Source organism: Balaenoptera ricei, chromosome 8 (assembly GCF_028023285.1).
Source record: "Balaenoptera ricei isolate mBalRic1 chromosome 8, mBalRic1.hap2, whole genome shotgun sequence".
NCBI lineage: Eukaryota > Metazoa > Chordata > Mammalia > Artiodactyla > Balaenopteridae > Balaenoptera > Balaenoptera ricei.
The window spans coordinates 74,822,769-74,843,696 of record NC_082646.1 but is presented as its reverse complement, the minus strand read 5'-3'; the positions used below and the strand labels follow the sequence as shown (position 1 = coordinate 74,843,696).

The 20,928-nt window shown below is 56.7% G+C and overlaps 2 protein-coding genes across 3 annotated transcripts in view; one reads left to right on the top strand and one right to left on the bottom strand.

Moving 5' to 3' along the window:
- SERGEF (secretion regulating guanine nucleotide exchange factor) overlaps window positions 1-803 on the top strand; it is a 256,969-nt gene extending 256,166 nt beyond the window's left edge. The window contains exon 11 of the mRNA XM_059931220.1: window positions 746-803. Coding sequence (XP_059787203.1) covers window positions 746-762 — 17 coding nt within the window. The 3' untranslated portion in view covers window positions 763-803. The remainder of the gene's footprint in view (window positions 1-745) is intronic.
- The window catches only part of KCNC1 (potassium voltage-gated channel subfamily C member 1), a 43,766-nt gene extending 23,457 nt beyond the window's left edge, over window positions 1-20,309 (bottom strand). For both annotated transcript variants that reach the window (XM_059931216.1, XM_059931217.1), the window contains exon 1: window positions 19,735-20,309. In XM_059931216.1, coding sequence (XP_059787199.1) covers window positions 19,735-20,304 — 570 coding nt within the window. In that variant the 5' untranslated portion in view covers window positions 20,305-20,309. The remainder of the gene's footprint in view (window positions 1-19,734) is intronic.
- Between the last annotated feature and the right edge of the window lie 619 nt (window positions 20,310-20,928).

The window sequence follows — 20,928 nt, the reverse complement described above, 5'->3', positions numbered from 1 at the left end:
TGTGTGTGTGTGTGTGTGTGTGTGTTGGGGGGAGAGGAATAAAAAGATGACCCCAAGAGGAAGAGATCAGGGAGGGCAGTGGACACAACCCAGGTGGGACCACAGCTAACTGCCCACCTGTGCTCCCTCCAACAAAGATTTATGCCTTATCCCAGGCCTGTGCTGGGCACTGGGTACAGAATGAGCAAAAACAGTCACAGCTCCTAGCAGGGGAGACTGACATTTATCAGATAACCAGACAAGCAAATACGTACCTGTATGAGGGGACGAGGGCTTTGAGGGGAATGCACACGGCATTCTATGGGCCTTTAACAAGTCTTGGGGTTGGAGTGGCTCCCACGAGGAAGTGACAAGTGTATGGAGGTTGGAAAGATGGGTAAAAATCACTAGGGAAATGCAGAGTGCAAGGAAGAGCATTCTAGCAGAAAGAATGGGAAAAATTCCCGGTCCTCACGTTCCTTGACCATCAGCAGCATCTGAGACAGCTGATCACTCCCTCCTTTTTGTTACACTTTCTAGGGCCCTGCAGTCTCTTGATTTTCCTCCCACCTGACTGGCTGTTCCTTCTTGATGTCCTGTGCCATCTTGTCCCCAGCCTCTAACTCTTGGGGTGCCCCAGAGTGCAGTCCTTGGGCCTCTTCTCCATCTATACTCATTCCCTTATCGATTTACCCAGTTTGAAGGCTTAAATACCATCGCCTATTCAAACACCATTGACTGCACACTCCCAAATATTTATCTGCAGCCCAGCACTTCTCCTGAACTCAGGACTTCAGCATCCAGCTCCCTTGCGTCTCTGTGGTGGAGGTCTACTAGCCGCCTCTCCAACTCAGCACGTCAACTGAGCGCCTGTACCACCTCCACCCCTGGCAGCTTTCTCCATCACATGAGATGGCAACCCTATCCTCCCAGGACATTCTCGCCAAAAACTCTGGAGTCATCCTTGACACTGCTCTTTCTGTCACACCTCACAGTTAATTATAAGGAAACCCTCTTGGCTCAGATTGAAATAAATCCGGAATCTGACCACTTCCCAGCACCACTCTTACCACCCCGTCCCAGGCATCATCAGCTCCCCCTAGATTACGCTAAGAGCATCTTAACTGGTCTCTCGGCTTCCAATATTCCCGGTGCTCTAGGACTGTTTTCAACATAGCAGCCAGGTGATCCTTTCAAAATGTAAATCTGATCGTGCCATTTCTCTCCTCAAAACCCTGCACTGGGTCCCCATTTCTCTCGTAGGAAAAGCCAAGGTCCTCGCAACGCCCTGCCGGTCCCCACGTGATCAGGTCCTCCATTCCCCTCCGAGCTCCTCTCCTATCACTGCCACCCTTCGCATGTTCCAGCCACACCGCCTCCTCAAACATGATCCTTAAACACGCCAGACACACGCCAGCCTTAGGGCCCTCACACCGCCTGTTCCCTCTGCCCAGATCCCCCTTCCCCGCATCCTCATGGCTCATTCCCTCGCCATCTCATGAGGCCCACTCTGACCATTCTAAAATCTCTGCCAGCGTCCCTCACTAATTGGATTTTCCTTCCTCTGCTTTGCCCCATTAGGTACCATCTTCGAACACTAACTTTTCCCTAGCTTTATTGAGGTATAACTTATATACAATATACATATACCTTTTGTATACAACATATACAGTAACATTCACCCATTCTAAGTATCCAGTTGTACGACGCTGGCATGTCACACTATCCAATTTGCTTATTTTCATCTCTGTTGTTTGTCTACTGAGGTATAACTTATATACAATATACATATACCTTTTGTATACAATATATACAGTAACATTCACCCATTCTAAGTATCCAGTTGTACGACGCTGGCACGTCACACCATACAACTTGCTTATTTTCATCTCTGTTGTTTGTCTCTCTCCGCCCTTAGCATGTAAGTTCCATGAGGTGGCTGGATCTGAGGACCAGGACCGGCCCCGCCATCTCGCTCAGCCATACCCCCCGCCCACTAGAAGGGGAAGAGGGGCCCCTTCCCCGGGAGCCAGGAGCACAGCTAAGCAAGAGCACAGCTGCCCATCCTGTGTGTCTGCTTGTCTCAACCCATCCACCTACACAATGGGTACCACAAAGTTTACTCCCGCAGCCTCCTTAGGAAGCGACCCCTCCTCTGATGCCCACTTTCCCTCGCCTGCACGGGCAGTGCACACAAGCACTGACTCACTGATAGCACATCTGCCTCTACCCTGCGACGCGCACAATCGTTGATTTCAGACCTGTGTTTACACCAGCACTAGCCACACTTACAGAAGATCTGTGCCCACACTGGGAAAAGGATAATCTCTATCCATGCATCTATGACTAACCTGGCCACAGATGCAGTCGCTAATCATTCAGCTGTGTTCTCATCGGCTCCTTCCTCACAGAGGTGGTGTGTTACACTGGCAATGGGCAGTGACTGAGCGCAGATCCAGGTCTACACTGGCAGTGGGTACACCCATTGACAGCAGACTCATGTCTACACAGGCAGCAGGCACAATCACGTTCACCTCTTGTCAATGGGCACAAAGACCTGCATCCCCACCGGCCGTGAACGTGGATGAGGAGAGTGGGCACAAGGGCACGAAGTTCGTTTTCAGAGAGGGCCAGACATAGCCTCCCCTCCCAGCAGGCTGCCAGCTGAAGGCTCTCGTTGTGGAATTCAACAGCCCGAGTCCTGCCTAGGAGACAGAACTGGCGTGGGAACGTGGAATTCAAAACCCGCACGCGGGCCCTGGAGTGCAGAATCTGGAATCTGGGGCACATGGCGAGGAGATGAGGCCACGTCTATTCCCAGCGCCTTGCGATCACTCAAGGTGAGGAGAGACTCGGGCTGTGTGACTCCCAGCGCTGCCCGCCCCCTCCCCACCCCACTCCCGGGCCTGGCCCAGCCAGCCCAGGCTTAAAAAAGCACCAGGAAATGTCACTTTCTTTTTGAGGCGGTGCGATGGGAGGAAAGGGCCCAGGCACTTTAGCTGCCGGCCTATTCAAAGGCAGGGAACAGTGCCAGTGCCTTCAAGTCCTGAAGCCCATTTCCTACCCAGGCTGGATGGAATTCCAGCCCCTTCTCCGGCGGGCGGACGGAGCCCTGTCTAGTGCCAGCCCAGAGGCCCCAGCCTGCCCGACAGCCCAGCCAGGGTTCTGACTGGGGCTGCGTGACTCCCGTGTCTGCCCAAGCCAGGACGGGGCCTGTGGCCTGAGCAGGCTCAGGGACTCAGGGGCTGTGGCTGGACCAGGTACCATTCACTGTGCTGGGCCGCTGTGCTAGGCTGGCTCAGGGTGGCAGCTCTGGGCCCTGGCCACCGACTGCCGAATGTTTGGCCTGGATGATGCCTGCTGCCTGCTCCCACTGTGCTGCCATTTCCCCATGTGCAAAGCGAGAGGTGGCTCAGACACCCTCCAGCTCCTCTTCTAGGGTCCCTGTGTTACCCTCAACAACATCTCGATCCTACCAGAGACATAGCCTGGATGAGAGACCAGTGAGGGTGGATTCCTCCTGAGGGAAGGAAGCTCCAACGCCATCCGGCCAGCCTTGGACGCAGCTTTCACTCATTCGTTCATGCATTCAATCATCAAACATTCACTGCGTGCCTATTATACACCAGGCTCCACTTTTCACAGCCACCTCTGGAAATCACAGCTTTAAATAAAGCTCCCAGCACAGAGCTAGGCACATAGTAGGAATTCAATAGTGAGGGTAAAGACACCTACTGTGTGCTACATCCTGAACCAGACTCATCCTAAGCACTCTCACACACCCCGTCTCATTGACTCCTGCACCACCTTTGGGGTCCTTACTGCGGTTACCATCCAAATGCCACAAAGAAGGAAACTGCGGCTCGCAGAGGTTCAGGAAGTTGCCCATGCTCACACACCTGGGAGGTGATGGAGTTAGAAATCAAAACCCAGCTTTGTGTGACTCCAGAACACACGCTCTTAACCACTCTCCTGGCCCCTCAACAAACACTGATTGAATGAATGCCTGAGAGAATGAATGAAACTTTGTGTTGGTGCAATTTTGGGTTCATGAGTGTCCGAGGCCATCAGCGTGCATAAGTGTGGGGAGCATGCGTGTGCAGATGTTTGTGTGTCTGCATGCGGAGCTGTTTTATGGATAGACTCTCCCTCCATTGTTGTCTTGGTCTTGTGTGTACTGGAGCTATACTTAGCTGCAGCTGTGACTGTAATGAGCAGTTAGCAGCGCACCAGGCACTCTCATCAGGACCTGGTTTCCCAGGGAGATCGCCGGGGGCCTGTGTGTGTGTGTGTGTGTGTGTGTGTGTGTGTATGTGTGCGCGGGCGCGCATGCGTGCATGGGCGTGGGGGTGGGGTGCAGCCCGGTGCTGGGGAACACTAGAGCGGGGCTTGGGGAGGGGGCCTGGAGCGCTCAGCACTGTGCCTTGTGCAAAGGGAGAGCCTTAGCTCCGGCTGTAAGAGTCTGCTCCCAGCTAGCTGCATCTAAGCCACTAGGCCCTGCCAAGCTCAACTCTTGGCCCCCCATGTCTGTGGGTCCTTGACTGGCCCTTGCTAGGCAATTAGAACGAAAGTCTTGGCGCTCACGTCTAGAGTTTGGGAATTGATGCAAAAAAGCAGTTGGGTGATCGTGGACCTCAGTATACCTGAGCAAGGGCCATCCAGGGCCTCAGGAGGGGCCCTCCTCAGCCGAGGGGCTGAGCACGTCCTGCCAGAGCCATCGGGGGGGCTTGCTCGCCAAGGCTGGGGGCCTGAGGAGGAACAGTGGCCTCCCCACCCCAGAACAGACTGAAATCCCAGCTATGCTCAGTGTGGCCTGGGGTTCAGAGGCCAATCCCCCACTCACTGCCTGCCCTCCAGTGGCCGCAGGGAGTCTGGAAAACTCTGGGCCCTGAGGTCCTTCCTGTCACATGGCTCTGCCTGTAACTTCTTTCCAGCCTGTCCTGGGTCTGCTCCATCAGAGCCTCTCACCTTTGAGATTGAGCCAGGCCCTCAGGTCAGTCCCTGCCCCCAGTTCTCAGCTCCCTCACTCCACAAGCCATCCTCACATCCAGCAAACCCACACATGGGCTGGGTGGCTCCATCCTGCCTTCCACCCTGAAGTCCTCAGCTTCCAAACCCCATCCTCTAGGATGTTTTCATTTAGTGAGAGGTAGGACTTCCTCTCCTGCCTTGAAGCCAAGAGGCTAGAAATTCATCCATCTACCCTCACATCCATCCATTTGTTCACCCGTCTGCCAAGCTACCCACGCAGCTGGGTATCCCTCCACACATCCTTCCTCCCATCCATTCATCCGTATCCATCCACGCACCCATCTTTTTATCCATTCTTTCATCCACTTGTCCGTCACCCATCTGTCCATCCAACTACCTCATTCTTGACCATGGAACCTAAACATAATAGCACAGGAAGGAACACGAGCACGGCTCTAGTTTACCTTCTTAATTTCCCCAAGAAGACCTGGCCATGTTTCCCTTCCTCAATAAAATAGGGATAATATCTAATCCTTCTACCTCACAGGGCTGTTGTGAGGTACATTGTTTTAGCAAAGATTTATTGATTCCATACTATGTAACAGGCACTATCATTTCTTAAGGTGGTCCTTGTCCTCTAAGAAGCTGCAGCTGAGTTGCGTAGACATGTCACCCCAATAGGGTAGCTGGGTCAAGGGCAGGAAAAGTTCTCTGGGAGAGCAGGCTGTTCAGGAGGGGAATCAGGAAAGGCTCCAGACAGGAAGCCTTTTCCAAGCTGGCCTTGAAGGATGGATCCATCTTAGCTATGCAGAGGTGGAAGAAAGGGCATTCTTGGTGGAGTGAACAGAATAAGCCAAGGCAGGAGGCAGGGGAACTAGGGCATCCTGGGGGAACGGTTGGTGTGCCTGGAGGCCAAGGGTGGGCAGTCTGGAAAGACAGGATGGATGGGATCTCCTAGGCTAGCACAACAGGGTCTGCGAAGAGCCATGAATGCGGAAAGACTCGTCAAGTCAGTACAAACCACAGTGATTTCTTACTCCGAGGCGTTTACTCAGATCCCCAGACTGCCAGTCAGGGAAAAAATATCTTCTTGGTGACCCCCAGGCCTCGGGAGACACGATTCCTGCCGCCTAGAAGGGAAGCCAGCACCTGGCATTTCTGACCTTTGTGCCACTAAATATATCATTGGTGACAGCGGCTCGTGCCCCCGAGGTTATGGGGCTACCAGACGAGGCTTCCACGGCCTGTCTCCCTGTCTCTGTGGCTCAGCCAGGGCCTCCTTATACCAGCTCCCCTGGGGAATCTGAACCCAGGAACAGGTTCAATGTGCCCCAGGCAGCCAGCTCCAACCCCTGGTAAGTGCCTCCCATGTGCTAGGCTCTGTGCTGGGGGCTCTGCCCCTCTGGGACTCGTCCCCGTTTCACAGGAGGAAATGGCTCAGCCAGATGCCACCTGCCCAAGCCCACCCTGAGGCAGGGGACACCAAAACCCTGGCCCGTCCAGGGCCAAGGCCTGTGCTCTTGCCTCTGCCCTGTCCCCTCCTCACGCTCCCCCTGCCCTTGGGATCTGGTCTCCTCCCACATACAGCCTTGTTCTGAACCGTATTTTCTCTCTCACAAACTACCCTTCTGCCTCTGGTCTGAGTGGATTCTCCCAGCATCCCTGAGAAGCAGGTGATGCCCTTATGTACGCATTGTAGATGAGGGGACTAAGGCCCAGAAGGACAAGGGCCATGCTCCAGGGGTGTGGGCTGGTCAGGGGCCAAGTTAGGAGCATCCATGGCAACACGAGGAGAAACACACTGCCCCGGGGCTGGCCCTTAGCAGATGACAGCCACATGCGCTTCCAAGAGACCCGCCCTCGGCCCAGGGCGCAGGCTGCCTCCAGGTGACCCAGCGGGTGACTGTGTTCCTCTCAGCTGCTCAGAGAGCCCCTGAGGTTGAGCATAAAACATTAAGTGCTAAGATGGTGGCCCTGGCGGGAGGCTTGGTCTGACATACGTTCAGTCCTGCCCTGGTGACAAGGCCCAAGGGAGTCCCACTTTCCCGCTCTACCACCTGCATGGGCAGAGCAGGGCCCCAGGGGACCACCGAAGCCTCCACCCACCGTTACGGCAACCCTCTCCGGAGACGTCAGGTCCCTGTTCTCAGAAGCCCCCGGGCGGGTGAGGCCAGCGTCTGCAGAGCACCCTTTACAGCCGAGGTGGCCGAGGCCCACGAAGTCACAGGGCTCATGGCCGGCAGAGCCAGGTTTGGACCCTGGCAGTCGGAGCCCCGCAGTCTGGCTCCAGTCTGGCCCGTCACCACCACACTAACCATGTCTCTCGGCGCACCCAGAGCGAGGGCTCTGCCACCGGAAACTGCCGACAGGACCTCTGCCTGGAAGGGCCCCTCACCGCTGGCTCCCTCACCAGTCTCCCTCCAGCCACACCCCCGCAGAGAGCAGATCACCCCAGCCAGGTGGCAGCCCTGTGTGGCCCCAGCGTCTCCCGCTGGGCACAGCTGGCCTTTAGGCAGAGGAGGACGGAGGCCCTGGATTGTGGTGAGGCAGGAGCCCTTCCCTGAGGCCCGGCTCCCTGGAGGTCCAGACCGTGCAGCCCCTGTGGCCACGAGAGGGGAGGGGACGGCAGCGCAGGCGTGGGCGCGGCTGAGCGCTGGGCGGGCACACACGGGCGGTACCCACTGTCAGGGGCCCAGGCACGCGCCTGCTCAGGACTTTTGCGTGTCCCGTTTGCTCTGTTCTCCAGATGTCACATGTCTCCCTCCCTCTCCGCCTGCAAGTCTTTGCTGAAATGTCACCTGCTCAGGGAGCCCTTCCCTGCCACATGAGTTGAGTTGCCACCTCCACCACTTCCTGTGTCTTCCCTCCATTTTATATCTCCGAGGCGCTCCTCACCATCTGACACACGATATAGTCCATGTATCCGTTTGTTTCTTTTTATTCTCCCTGCTTGAGAATGTAAGTTTCTTGAGGGCAGGGATTTTTGACTGTTTCATTCTTTGCTCTACTCCCAGCTTCTAGAGCAGTGCCAGCAACCTAGTAAGTAGGTGCTCAATAAATATTTGTGGAATGAATGAATGAGTGCTAACAGCAGCCCCTGACAGGGGAACTACATAGACTGTCTTTATGTGTACAGTAGGGGTACACGGAGAGCAGTCCCTTCCTGCACTGTGGATGGGGAAGGAAGGAAGTGGTGGGCGGGCGCATCATAGGCAGTGGGCCAGAGGCTCACAGGCAGGAGCCAAAGTAGAGCAGGAATAGGGTTGCTAGGCTGGCAGGGGAAGGGTCTGGGTTGAGCCAGGGTGGAAGGGGCATCCGAGGCCCTGCACAGGCTTGAGTGAGCTTCCTCTGGCTGCTGTGGCCCAGTCCGAAGCAGCATCAGAGCCTGGGCCCAGTGAGGCTGGCTCCTGAGGCCCCCTGAGCTCAGCTGTGTGGGGCTGCCCCAGCTAATATTAGCTTATCCCCACCCAGCCTGGCGTTGGCCTGGCGGGGCAGCCCAGCCTCAGAACGGGTACTGTCCAGTGGCACCAACAGGAGCCCCAGGCCTTAGCCCCTAGGCTCCTGGGGTCTGCCTGGCCCCCGCTGCCACTGCTCCCTGTGCCTGAGCATCCCCTATAAAGAGGAGACATTTCAACGCCCTGAGCTGTGGTGCATGGCTCTTGCCCACCAGCCCCACCACACTGGCACACTTGTCAGCATCTCAGGTCCCCGGGCTTGGCTCCCGATCAGAGCCTGATGTCAATGGCCCTCCCTCCCCCTCCCCCCGCAGGCGGAAGTTCCATCATCCATCTCTCTCATTCCCCCCCGACACCTGGGGAGGGAGGCAGAGTAGGGACGAGTGGCCCAAGACAACAGATGGGGTGACTGAGCCCTCTGAAGAGGGCTATGACCCGCCCATGACACACAGCAGGCTCATGGCAGGACCAAGAGAGAATCCAGGCCTGCCTTCCAGGATGACCACTGAAATCTGGTCCCTGGGAGACAGATTCTGGAAGAAGTGGCCCCCGGGGCCAAGTAGGTGAGGTGATCCCTAAAGAGGTATTTGAAGGGAGAGTCAGTTGCTGAATAAAGGAAGCAGGTGGTGAACAGGTGAGGGTTTGGATCTTCTAGAGCCAAGCGCTGTTAAAAAGACAATAATGGAAACCACGATAATTAAGCACTTATTATGTTTCAGGTTCTGGGCTAAGTGCTTAACACATTCAATCCTCCCAACTTCCCTATGAGTCAGGTGCTATTAATATCCCTCTCTTGAGGCACAGACAGGTTAGGGAACTTGTCCAAGGTCACACAGCTGGGAAGTGGAAGTGGGGCCGGGATTCGAATGCAGGCCTCCTGGCTCAAGAGACCATACTCTTAGGAGATAATGGGGCTCCAGGGCATGTTGCCAACACCAGGTAGCCAGGAAGTGGGGACCAGCCCTGAAGCTCAGGCACTTTCTACTGAGCACATGACTGAGGCTTTAAGCAGGGGGATTTGGGACAAAACGCATCCTAGGCCTTCGAGGGGAACAGCCTGTATTGAAAACCACTAACTAATGACTAGAACTTCCCACAAACACAGCTGACAGAGGAAAGAGGATAATGAGAGGGGAAAGGGGAGGGAAGGAGGTGGATGGAGAAGGAGTTGGGGAGGGAGAGGGAGAGGGAGGAAATGAACTTGGCTGGCCTTCAGGAGAAACAGAGTACCAAGGGAAGTCAGACGTGGGCATTAGGCTGGACCAAGTGGACCTGGGAACTCGGTGTCCCTGCAACATCACCATCCTAAGAGCTGTGCGTCCTGGTTTTCGAAAATAGTCTCTCAGCCTCTGAGCTCTGGCTGTGGGTAGTGGTTGGGCCGATGCAGAGTGAAGCAGGAGTTTGGAGAGATGGAAGGGCCAGGATGTGAAGAGCCTCGTCTGGCCCTGGGTGGTGACAGCGGCAATTGGGACACTGCCCTGACTGCGGTTTGCCCCCCTCGTCCTGATTAGAGCACTCCAGCTCTCCTATCACTGCCTCAGCCTCTGCCTCTCCATCACTGCTCCAGGCTTGGGGGGATGGAGGAATTGTGTTCCCAGGTGAGGCAAAGAAGGGTAGGATCAGCCAGTAATAGGCTCAAAGGCATCATGCCAATGTCTGACCTAGGTCTTGAACTCTGGCCTCCTTATCCATTCTCTCGATGATTACGTATTTAGCATCCACTATGTGCCAGGCCCTGTTCTAGGTGCCAAGCACAGAACAATGGGTAAAAGAGACAAAAATCCCTGCCCTCTTGGAGCTTATATTCTAGTGAGGGAAATAGACAATAAACAAGGTAAATGAGTAGAATATAGTTCGATGGTGTTAAATGCCAAGGAGAAAACGGGAAAGCACAAAATGGGGGAAGGGAATGCAAGGGTGCAATCCGAGAGGATGACATCTGAGTCCAGGCCTGAAGGAGGCAAGGGAGTAAATAGTGAGGGGAAAGGCTCCAGGTGGAAAGCAGGGCAAGAGGACAGGTCCTGAGGCAGAAGCACAAGCACTGTGCTGGCGGAAAACCAAGGAAGACAGAACGAGCTGAGTAGGAGAGCGGCAGGAGAGCAGAGGGGGAGGTGGGGTGCGGGCAGCTCGTGCGGAGCCTTATGACCCTCGTAGGGACCGGGGCTTCTCCCCCAGTGAGACCAGAAGCCAGAACGAGCAGAGCACAGCAGTGGCCAGATCTGATGAGTGTTTTACCAGGAGGGCCCTGGCTACCCTGTGCAGAAGGCGTGGGCAAGGGCAGAAGCAGGGGGGACAGTTCACAGTAATCCAGGGGAGAGAAGATGGTGGCTTCAGCCAGGAAGGTAGCAGTGGAGGTGATGTGATGAGACCGGGTTCTGGCTAGGCTGTCAACACAGAGACTACAGGATTTGCTGATGCGCGAGAAAAAGAGCGGAATCAAGGATGGTGTCGAGGTTTTTGGTCTGACCACCCAGGTGGATGAGGCTGTCATTTACTGAGCTGGGGCCTCACCCCCCAGGCACATCACCCTGATGTCAATGTCTTGGGCGCGAGGAAAGATCAGAATCACCCGTGAAGCTCTGTCAACCCGCACGCGCCCATCCAGGCCTCTCTGTGTCCTGATACTTCCCCTCCACTGGGAACTGTTTCCTGCCTCAGCACTTCTCAGAATCTGATGTGCGTATGATTCATCTGGGGATCTTGTTAAAATGCAGATTCTGAATCAGTAGATCTGGGGGGGGCGGGGCTGGGGCCTGAAACTCTTCATTTCTAACAAGTGCCCAGGTGATGCGGATGCTGTTGGTCAGAGGACCACACTGAGTAGCACAAGCCCCCACGTCCCAGACCCCACGGCAAGTCCTCCCTGAGTATCAGCTTCTCCGGGGAGTGGAGTAAGCATCCTGACCACCTCCTCCCAGATCTACGAGTCGAATTCTCCAGGGACAGAGCCCAGGAGCCTGACCTTTTGAAGCATCCCAGGTAAACTGAGAGTCACCCATGGGTGGGACTCCTCCAGCAAACACCCCTGCAGCCCCCATAGCAACTATTACAAACAACCCTACCCCAGCCCCGGCCCATCCAGCACAGCAGAAGCTCACTGCCCCCCTCTCTGCAGCGCCCCTACACCAGTGGACTTAGACCCCGCACTCTGCTCCAGCCCCTACCGCCTGGCATAGCCTCTCGTCTCTGAGTGCACCTTTCTGCAGCTCCTGGAGGGCAGCCAGCCAAGAGAAGGGCCTGGAGAAGAGGGCGGCAGATGCCACCCCCTGGGCCTGAGCAAGCACACTGTAAAGAGGTGGTACCCCCAGGGCTGTGGCACGAGAGGGCTGGATGAGTCTACGTGCCCGATGGCTCACAGGGGCCCCGTGTCCGCGGCGACCCCTGGCAGGACGGGATTACTCTGCCTTAGATGAAGGAATGAGAGCAGGCTGAGGGAGCCTGAACGAATGTAGGAGGAAGCTTCTGAGACCCCCATCCCTGGGCTCCTGCCCGCTTGGTACCGGGAGAGCTCGCATGTGCCCTGGAGAGGAGCTGGGCCGAGGATGTGGAAGGAGAAATAGGGAAGGACTAACCTGGCTCCCACAGCGCCTCCGGGGAGCTGAAGCCTGGAATTCTTAAACTCCCGGAGTGTCAGACTGGAGAAGGGACTTGGTGGTCACTTAGAAGTTCCTCTGTCTTTCACAGGGAGAGAAACTGCAGCCTGAAGGGGTGATGGAACTTGCCTACAGAAGCCTGGTTGGCTTAATGGCCTGGGTACAGATCTTGCTCTGGTGTAGTTGCCTGATACCTACAACCAGGGTCTTGCCTGTGGCCTCATCTCTCCATGTCCCTGGGTGGGTGCTAAGCCTGAGGGCCTGCCTGTCCCCAGCCACAGGCCCCCAGAGCTGACCCACTGACCTCCAGCTGGAATCATGCAAGCCTGGGGACTTCCTGTGCAACCCAGACCCCTCACTCCCAAAGGAGGTCAGTGAGGGCAGGAACAGCCAGGCTAAGCATTAGGGGCCTCGGGGGATGGGTTTTCATGTTCAGCAAAAACTAGAAAGGACACTGAGAGAGGGAATGGATGAGCAAAAACCTAGAGGTCGGAATGAGGGCTGAAGATGAGGAGGCCAGGGGGGAGCCTGGCAGAAGGGCGCAGCGGGGCGCACGGCCAGCTTCCAGCGCAGGAGGCCTGGAACGCCGGGCTGAGGAGGAGCCGGCATGCTCACCGCGCGGCACCTCGTGCGTGTTCACTCCTGATCCTCCCAAGCCCCCTGCTGCTTGCCTGCAGGCCATATGGAGCCCCGAGGCCTGCACGGCGGGTGGGGGCAGTAGAGGCCCCTTCTGAAAACCCTCTTCTTGGGGGCTAGCAGAGCACCCTCTTACCCCACCAGGCTGGACCCTCACCTGCCATGGTTCAGGGGCCAGAACTCGCTGAGCAGGATTCCGAGACGGGTTTTTGGGGAAGAGTGTTTGGTGAGGGAGGACGGGACCCAGAAGGAAACCCGAGTCTGAGCCACAGGAAGCCACAGACCCCAGCATCCCTGGAACAGTGACAGGAGGCAGTACTGACTAGTGGTTACGGACAGAGCTCCGGGGTCAGGCAGACCCACAGCTGAATGCCGCTCCACCACTCGTGAGCTAAGCGATCTTGGAAACGTTACTTAACCTCTCTGAGTCTCAGCAGCCTCATCTGTGGCATTGGTGTGATAATTGTGATACAGTTCCATGGGAGTTTGTATGAGAATTAAATGAGAACATGTACATCAAACCCTTAAGGCTGTCTGACACATAGTAAGTGCTTTAGTAAACAGCGGCCATTAGTATTGTGACTCAAGAAAGGGAGGGGCTTCTGGAAAATCCTGCTTGGGGGATAATAACAGGATTTGAAAAAAAAAAAAAAAAAATAACAGGATTTGGACCAAGTCTGGGTTGACTGGCTGAGGGAGGTCTTGACCAGCTGTACTGGGCCCTGGGAGGGGAGTGGGGAAGGGAGGAGGGAGGGCAGGTAACTGCAGATTCTCCCTCGCTCAAGGGAGGAAATCAGAGGCGTAAGTAAGGAGAACAGTGTGCCCAGGTAGGGTTTGATATTCTTTTAAAACTGAGAGCCAAAAGAAATGCAAACAGCCAGGCCCTGGGCCAAGAGGCTTGGGGTGTGAGTTCGAGCCTCGCTGATGGGCTGTGTGGTCTTAAGTGTCTTCCCTGCTCTGAGCCTGTTCCTCCTCCACCGGATGAGGGCAGTGGCTAGAGGTGGCCTGGGAGTACCCAACAGTCCCGTGCATGTGAAAGGTGGTCCCTCCCACACAAGTGGTTCCCCTGAACTAGGAACAGGCATCTAACTGTCCCTGGAGCCTCTCAGGCCCCCCTTTCCCTGGAGCCTGCACCCAGGGATGGGACACTCAGGCCAGGGGTGTGGCCAGGCTGGCCCGGGGGCTGATGGGAGACAGCGGCTTGACCTTTTGGTCCAGAGCAAATACACTGGTCATGAGACTGCTCAGAATAGCCGTATAACTATATTCAGCTGTCTTGGGAGGCCCCGAGATCCCTGGTCCAGGCAGCGGGCCCTGGAACAAGCCCCCACCAGCCACCCTCCCCCACCTCTGAGGAAACACGCCTCCCTCTCTGGGAGGCTCAAGCCAATCTCCTCCAAAGCTCTGGCAGATGCCAGAACACCCAGAGTTAGGGAGCACAGACTCCTGCCCCCAGAGTGCCAGACTCCAGACACTCCCTGAGGTGTCATAAGGTGGGTGGGGTTCCCAGCCACGGAGCCAGGAGGTAGAGACATGGGTTTCTGAACCAGCCCCCCAAGTAACGTGTTCACATGTGACCTTGGATAAAGCACTCCTCATCCAGTTGAGGTCGATGGGCCTCAACTTCCTCATGTGTCATGATAATACCTCCTATTATACTGAGTATGTAAGAAGCTTAGACTCTAGAGTGGGAGACAAACTGGAATCAAGCAAGGCTGCTAATGAACATTTTATTACAAACTAGATCGCTTCTCTGAAGGGAAGGACTCTGGTTCTGGACCCAGCCTGTGGGGTCCAGGAAGGCATTGCCAGGGAATTGATGTTTGAGGCGGGGTGTCAAGGATAAAGAGGGGCAAACCAGGAGGAAAGAGTGCTCCAGAGGGCACAGCATATGCAAAGGCCCCGAGGCTGGGAGATGTGGCGTGTGCAAGAAACTGAAATGAGGCCAGGATGACTGGAGCTCGGTGAGTGATGGACAGAGCCAGGCCAGAGGAGCCTAGAGAGGCAGGCAGGGCCTAAGGGCCACATTATGGGCCGGGGAAGCACCAAAGGGTTTTAAGCAGGCAAGGAGGTGAGCTGACAGATCTGTGAGTTGAAGAGGCCTCTGTGGTTGCCAAGTGGAGGAAGAAATGGAAGGGCCAGGGGCTGGAGGCGGGATAGCAGTCAGGAAGCTGCAGGAGAGGTGGGCCTGAGGGACACAATGGTGGCTGGAACCAGGATAGTGGACATGGAGACAGAGGGCAAAGGATGGAGTCTAGAGAGAGTCATGAAGTAAAAGGATAATCCAACCAATAGGAGTAATAACAGTAGCCAACATTTATTGAACACTTACTGCATGCCAGGCCCTGTGGCTTGGGGCTCTCCACCAAGATGCAGATAACTCAGTTACTCTTTCCATCAACCCTCTGGAACAGGTTCTATCATTATGCCCATTTTAGAGGCGAAGAGGCTGAAAGATTCTGACTAGAAGACACTTGGTTTGTGAATATCATTACTGGGAGGGGAGCTGGTAGGGGGCTGGAGTACCATTCAAAGACACGAGGACACCTGTAAAAGCATCGTGGGAAGGAGAAAAACACTGAATGGGGGACACACTGTGGTGGGGAGCACTTGGGGTGGCAGGAGGGGAACACACCCAGCCCTTCTCCACTGCTCATGGGTCTCCTTCACATGTTACCATGACTCAGAGTGGGGCCCTGACCTGGGGGAGTGGGCTCTGAGGTGGGGGACAAGATGCTTAGGAAGTCCCTGATAGCATCTCCGTCCCCATTCCCTCTGTACGCCAAGCCAAGCCAAGAGCCCAGTGTCAGCTGGGACCCAAGGGAGGACCAGAAGTCTCTGGCTGGGCTCTGCATCCCAGCTTCCAGGTGAGATTCCTTCCCAGGGATTTGAGGAGGAAGAGGACTACATCAGGTCCCAGAAAGGTGAGGACAAGGCAGAGAGACAGAGACCTGGCATCAGAGGAGAGCTGAGCAATGAAGTAGATGGAGGTGGGGCTTCCCAAGTGTGCGGCCATTGGCTCTTCTTTGTCATTAGAAAGTCAAGGGACTTTGGGGGACAGATAGCAACACACACACACACACACACACACACACACAGAAGATACTCTCTGGCCTGCAGCGCAGGGACTGCCATTGGTGGTGTGTGACCTGGAACAACAATGTTCCTGATGACAACATGAAAATCATAGATAAAAGCCAAGAGCCTCAGACCTGTGCTGGTCCCCGGGCAAGACAGGAGGACAGGTTTAAAGCCAGGGCTGCCCCAGCACAGCCCTGCCTGCTCCCATACCTCCACAGCTTTGCATGCTAGCACTGCCGTCCCCTGCCATCGCCTGGCTAATTCCTACTTGCCCCTCAAAGCTTGTCCCAGTGCTACCTCCTCTGGGGTAGTTCTTACTCTCATAGTCCCAGGAAGCCCCTTCAGCCCTTACCGCAAAGTGTCATCAACATCCTTTGCTTCTGTGTCTGGGACAACACCCCTCACCCCAGAAGACAAGCTGGGCTAGCCTGTCCCGGCTCCCTCCTCCCCCCTTACCCCCTTGGGCTGGGCGCCCAGGAAACCCTAGGAGAGAGGGGCCAGGGAACCCGCTGCTCCAGCTAGTACCGTCACTCCCGAAGAGCTCAGATGGGACCTTCCACCGCAGCCAAGTAGCCCCAATCTCCCAGGGCCACCGCTAAGGCCTGCAGAGGGGTGGCCTCACCGCCTGGCCTGTGCACCAACAACTGGCCTGAGCTAGAGCAGTATTCCCACTGAGGATGGGGAATGGGGGGCAAAACCGCTCACCAAGGCAGCTCAGGAGTCCCAGGAGATGGAGGCAGCAGGCAGGAGGCTGGTCTGGAGTTTCATCTTCCTCAAGGCACACACACCCAGGCGATGCAGGGCCTCTCTCACATACGAGCACACACAGCCACACTGACACCAGGTTCTCACACACAGCCTCCGTCTCACACACCCCTCACTACACACGGTCTCTGTCACACATCGGGCCCTCACCCCACACAGCCTCACACACAGATGGGCTCGTGCACACAGCCTCACATGCAAGGCCTCAGTGTCATGCCTGCCACACACAGAAATACACTCACCTCAAGTCTCTTACACACCCCAAGAATCTCCCTCTCTCCCTCTCACACAAACACACACACAGCATCTCTCTTACACATACAGTCTCTCTCTCTCATATACGCACTCTCTCCCACGCAGTCTCATTCTCACACACGAAGTCCATCCCTCAAAACACACAGAATCTGTCTCTCTCACATTCACACAGAATTTCTCTGATACAGAGACTCACAGAATCTCTCTCACATAGTCTCAACACACACACACACACACACACACACACACACACTCCCAGAGTCTCACTCATATGGTCTTTCTCACACGCATGAAGAACCTCTCACACCCACACAGAATCTCTCTTACACAGATTCTCACACATACAGCTTTTCTTTCATGCACATCTACAGTGTCACACACAGGATTCTGGTCTCGAATCCAGAATAAACATTTAAATCCCCACCCACAAATCTGAGGCGGCTTGGGGCCTGCGTGGGGAGGGGTAAACAAAGGTGACAGCAGTGGCGGAGCAGAGATGGAGGGGGCAGGGTGGGCGGGCGGCCGGCTGGGCTCTGCGCAGATGCGCTGCAGAGAGGCAGCGCAATGCAGCTAGGCCAGCCGGGCGGGCAGCGGGAAGCCTGGGTTCTAATCCAGGCTCTGCCCTCAGTTCCTGCGTGCCCTTGGGCAGGCCCCAGTGTCCTCATCTGTCACCCAAGGGAGCTAGAACAACCCTGTGTGCCTACGGGGGACGGAAGGTGGCACAGATAGGCTGTGGGACCATACCTTCTAACCCATCTCCACCCCCCCCCCCACCTACTGCCCAGCTTCTCCCTCAGAATCTGCTCTTCAGTGGACACTGGAGAGAGCCAGGACTTTTCTGTAAGGTTTTGTACACCAGCAAGACCCCATTTATCCAACCCATTTAACTGCATGAGGTGACGGCCACCCCAAGGCAGAGGAACGGCCAGTGGGAGGAGATGGACAGGGCAGAGGGCTGGAACGTGCCCCACGTGACCCCTGCCTATCCTGAAGCTCAGGGGCACAGGCCAGAGCCCTAAAGCTGAGCCCAAGGAGAGGGGTGGGGGGACCCAGCCTCTTGCTGGGGAGCCCGAAAGCTGAGAGGACCCTATGGAAGTCGGGCCTACTCTGCTTCTGGGGCCAAAGGGGTGGTGGTTGTGGTGAGATGCTGTCCGAGGCCAAATGCAGGCTGAATGGACAGCTGCTCTAACCCAGGCCTCTGCCCCGTGTGCCCCCCGCCCCACATGTGCCAGTTCAACCTCCCAGTCCCCTTCCTCCTGCCCCTCCCCACAGCTCAGCCATAGCCTCCAGTTACATAATCCCCTGGCTCTGGTGGCCTCTGTCAGGAGAGGGGAGGGGAGGGGAGACCTCCGAGCGTCTCAGTCCACTCTGGAGATGGCAGGGAGCTGGGGGCCAGCTCGGTGGAGGATGGGGTCCCAGGAGATTTGGGTTCCAATCCTGCTTGGCCTCTAACTCCCCGGGTGACCTTGGGCAGGGTCCTCAAAACAGGGGGTTTAACTCTCCCCCTATTACTGTGCCCCCCCAAACACACACACACACACACACACACACACACACACACACATCTGAGCTAAGATTTAATATATAAGACCTGCTGCCCCCTCCCTCAGATGCTAAAACATTGAGTGTTTTATCTCAGTAACACACCCACCAGGCCCGTGCCTACACACAGCCTTTCTCTGCCACGGACACTTCAGTGCCCACCCTCCAGTCCCCTTTCCCCACTGGAGTCAGCTGGGCAGACACTCCTGCCCCCTCCCCTGCCCGAACCTCCATCCCTGGGCTCCAGAGGGCAGGAGGCAAGGGATGTGGAGCAGTAAAGGAGAGCGGGGCAGCAGAGGCAGTGTTTGGACTGGTAGGGGGTTAGTGGGTAGCTCACACATGGGGGAGAGGCTCTGCTTTAAATTCCCAACTCTGACCCCTCCCCTCATGCCACAGGCTTGGTTCAGGCCTCTGAGAACAGAGCCCAGCAAAAGCAAGACGTGTCTTCCGGGGTAGGTGGCTGCTACTGGTGTCTCCCTTAGGGGCTCAGTTAAAGCAGCAAGGACCCTTAGAATTTACCAGACCCCCTCTCCCATTTTATAGTTGAGGAAAGTGGTCAGAGAGGCCATCTGAGGGGCCAAGGTTGACAGCAGGGTGCCCTTTCTCCCTGGCAACAAGCTGCTGTCACTAAAGGGGAGTGGCTGATGAAGACACACCCACCTCTCACAAACCTTGTCCTCGCAGATTCCCCCGTAGACCCCTTCTCTGCCCCGACAGGTCCGAGAGGAAGCATAGGCAGAAGCCCAGTGGCCCTCTCAAGCACCCTCTCCTTTTGACAAGGCAGAAGGGCAGGCTCTGTTCCCAGGAGCAGGTCTCAGAGGGATCACATCCCCCTCCCCAACTATCTACCAATTAATTAGCCATAAAGGTTCCCCCTTGACCATCTCCCCATGGCCTGAAGCTGCTCCCTAGGGAGGGGTGGTCTCTCTCAGGCAGCAGACCAGTTCTCAAGCCCTCTTCTGTGGGCCCTGGCTGGTTCCAGGTGGCCCTTACCTGGGAGAGAGGAAGGGCTCCAGCTTCCCTCCCCACACCAAAATCTAAAGGACAGTTCACACTTTCACCCTGTACACCTGCAGAGACGCAAATATGCACACACAGGCACTCCTGCACACTCAAACATACACACATGCTCACTCATTCCCACTACATACCTTACCCACCCAAATATACACCACCACACTTACATAAATATACACACACAATCTACTCATACACACAAACACACCCATTCATACTCACCCATACACATTAAATCTGGAATACAGGCACAGACTTTACATATGTACGAAGCTAGTCACCCTTCAGGAGAGTCACTCTGTCGCTTACACACGCGCACAAACACCCACCTTTCAGTTCTGACTCCCTAGGCACCAGTTTTCGAATCCACCCCTGCCCTCGCGAGGCAGAGGACCCTGACTTCCCCGCCCCGCTCTTCAGATGGGTAAGTTGTCACTTACCCGCGCGTAGCGGGATGAGTAGGGGTCCTCGAAGAGCGCCCAGATGCGCGGCTGCCAGCGGCGCCAGAAGCCGCCGGGCCGGCCGTCCGGGGAGTCGCTGAGTGCCAGGCGCTTGGTCATCTCCAACTCGTCCTCGCCGTCGCCTGAGTCGCCGGGGCCGTCGGCGTCCGCGTCGTCGGCGCTGTTGTCCAGGGGCGCGCCGCCGAAGCTGTCCAGCGCCTCCTCGGCGTCGCGGTGCTGGCGGTACGTCATCCAGCAGCAGGGCTCCACGTCGGTCTCGTCGATGCCCCAGAAGGCCAGCTCCTCCTCGTAGAGTGGCCCGCACACGTCGGCCGGGCAGTGCAGTTTGCCCGTGCGGTAGTAGTTCAGGATGTGCGCGAAGACGCCCGGGTGGCGGTCGAAAAAGAACTCGTCGGCGCGCGGGTCATAGTCGAAGTGGCTGTGGGCGTCGGGCTCTGCCAGCCAGGCGAGCCGCGTGCCGGGCAGCGTGCGCAGCGTCGAGCGGTACGTCTGGTGGCGCGTGCCGCCCACGTTGATCACGATGCGCTCGCTTTCGTCCCCTTGGCCCATCGCGGCGCCTCCTTAGGCATGGCGCGGCCCAGCGACACCCATGGGAGCGGCCGCCAGGGGGAGTTGGCGCCGGGGAGGGGGGCGCGCGACCTCCTCCCCCCTCCCCCCAGCCGTCGGGGAGACAGAGGACCGCGGCTCTGGCTACCCCCAGAGCGACTCAAGACCCTCAGGGCGCTTTCTGTCGGGTGCTGGTCCAAGGGCGTGTGCGCGGGATCCCCAGGGTCTCTAGGCGCCAGATGTGGGAGGGAGTTGGTCCGGCTGCGGAGGAGGCAGAGGAGGAAAGAAGGGAGGGAGAGAGGGAGGAGGAAGGGAGGAAGGGAGGAAGGGGGCGGCGGCGCTCAGCGGCGAGGCCCAGGAGGAGGGAAAAGAGGGTGGGGGGGCCGGGCTCCCGTCCCCATCTCAGCGGGAAAATGGAGAAATCGACACAAAGCTTTTGGGGGGAAGGTCAGCTGCTTCCAGGGCCGGTCAAAGACCAGCCCCTGGAAGGGGCAGGGGAGGGGAGGAGAGGGAGTCTGGAAATTCGCGCTCTGCTGTGAGGTGGTCGCCGCAGCGCGCTCTCGGCGCGGGGGAGATGGATGCCCGCTGCCTTCCTCCCTGCGTGGCCCGGCTGCGCAGGGCGGACTC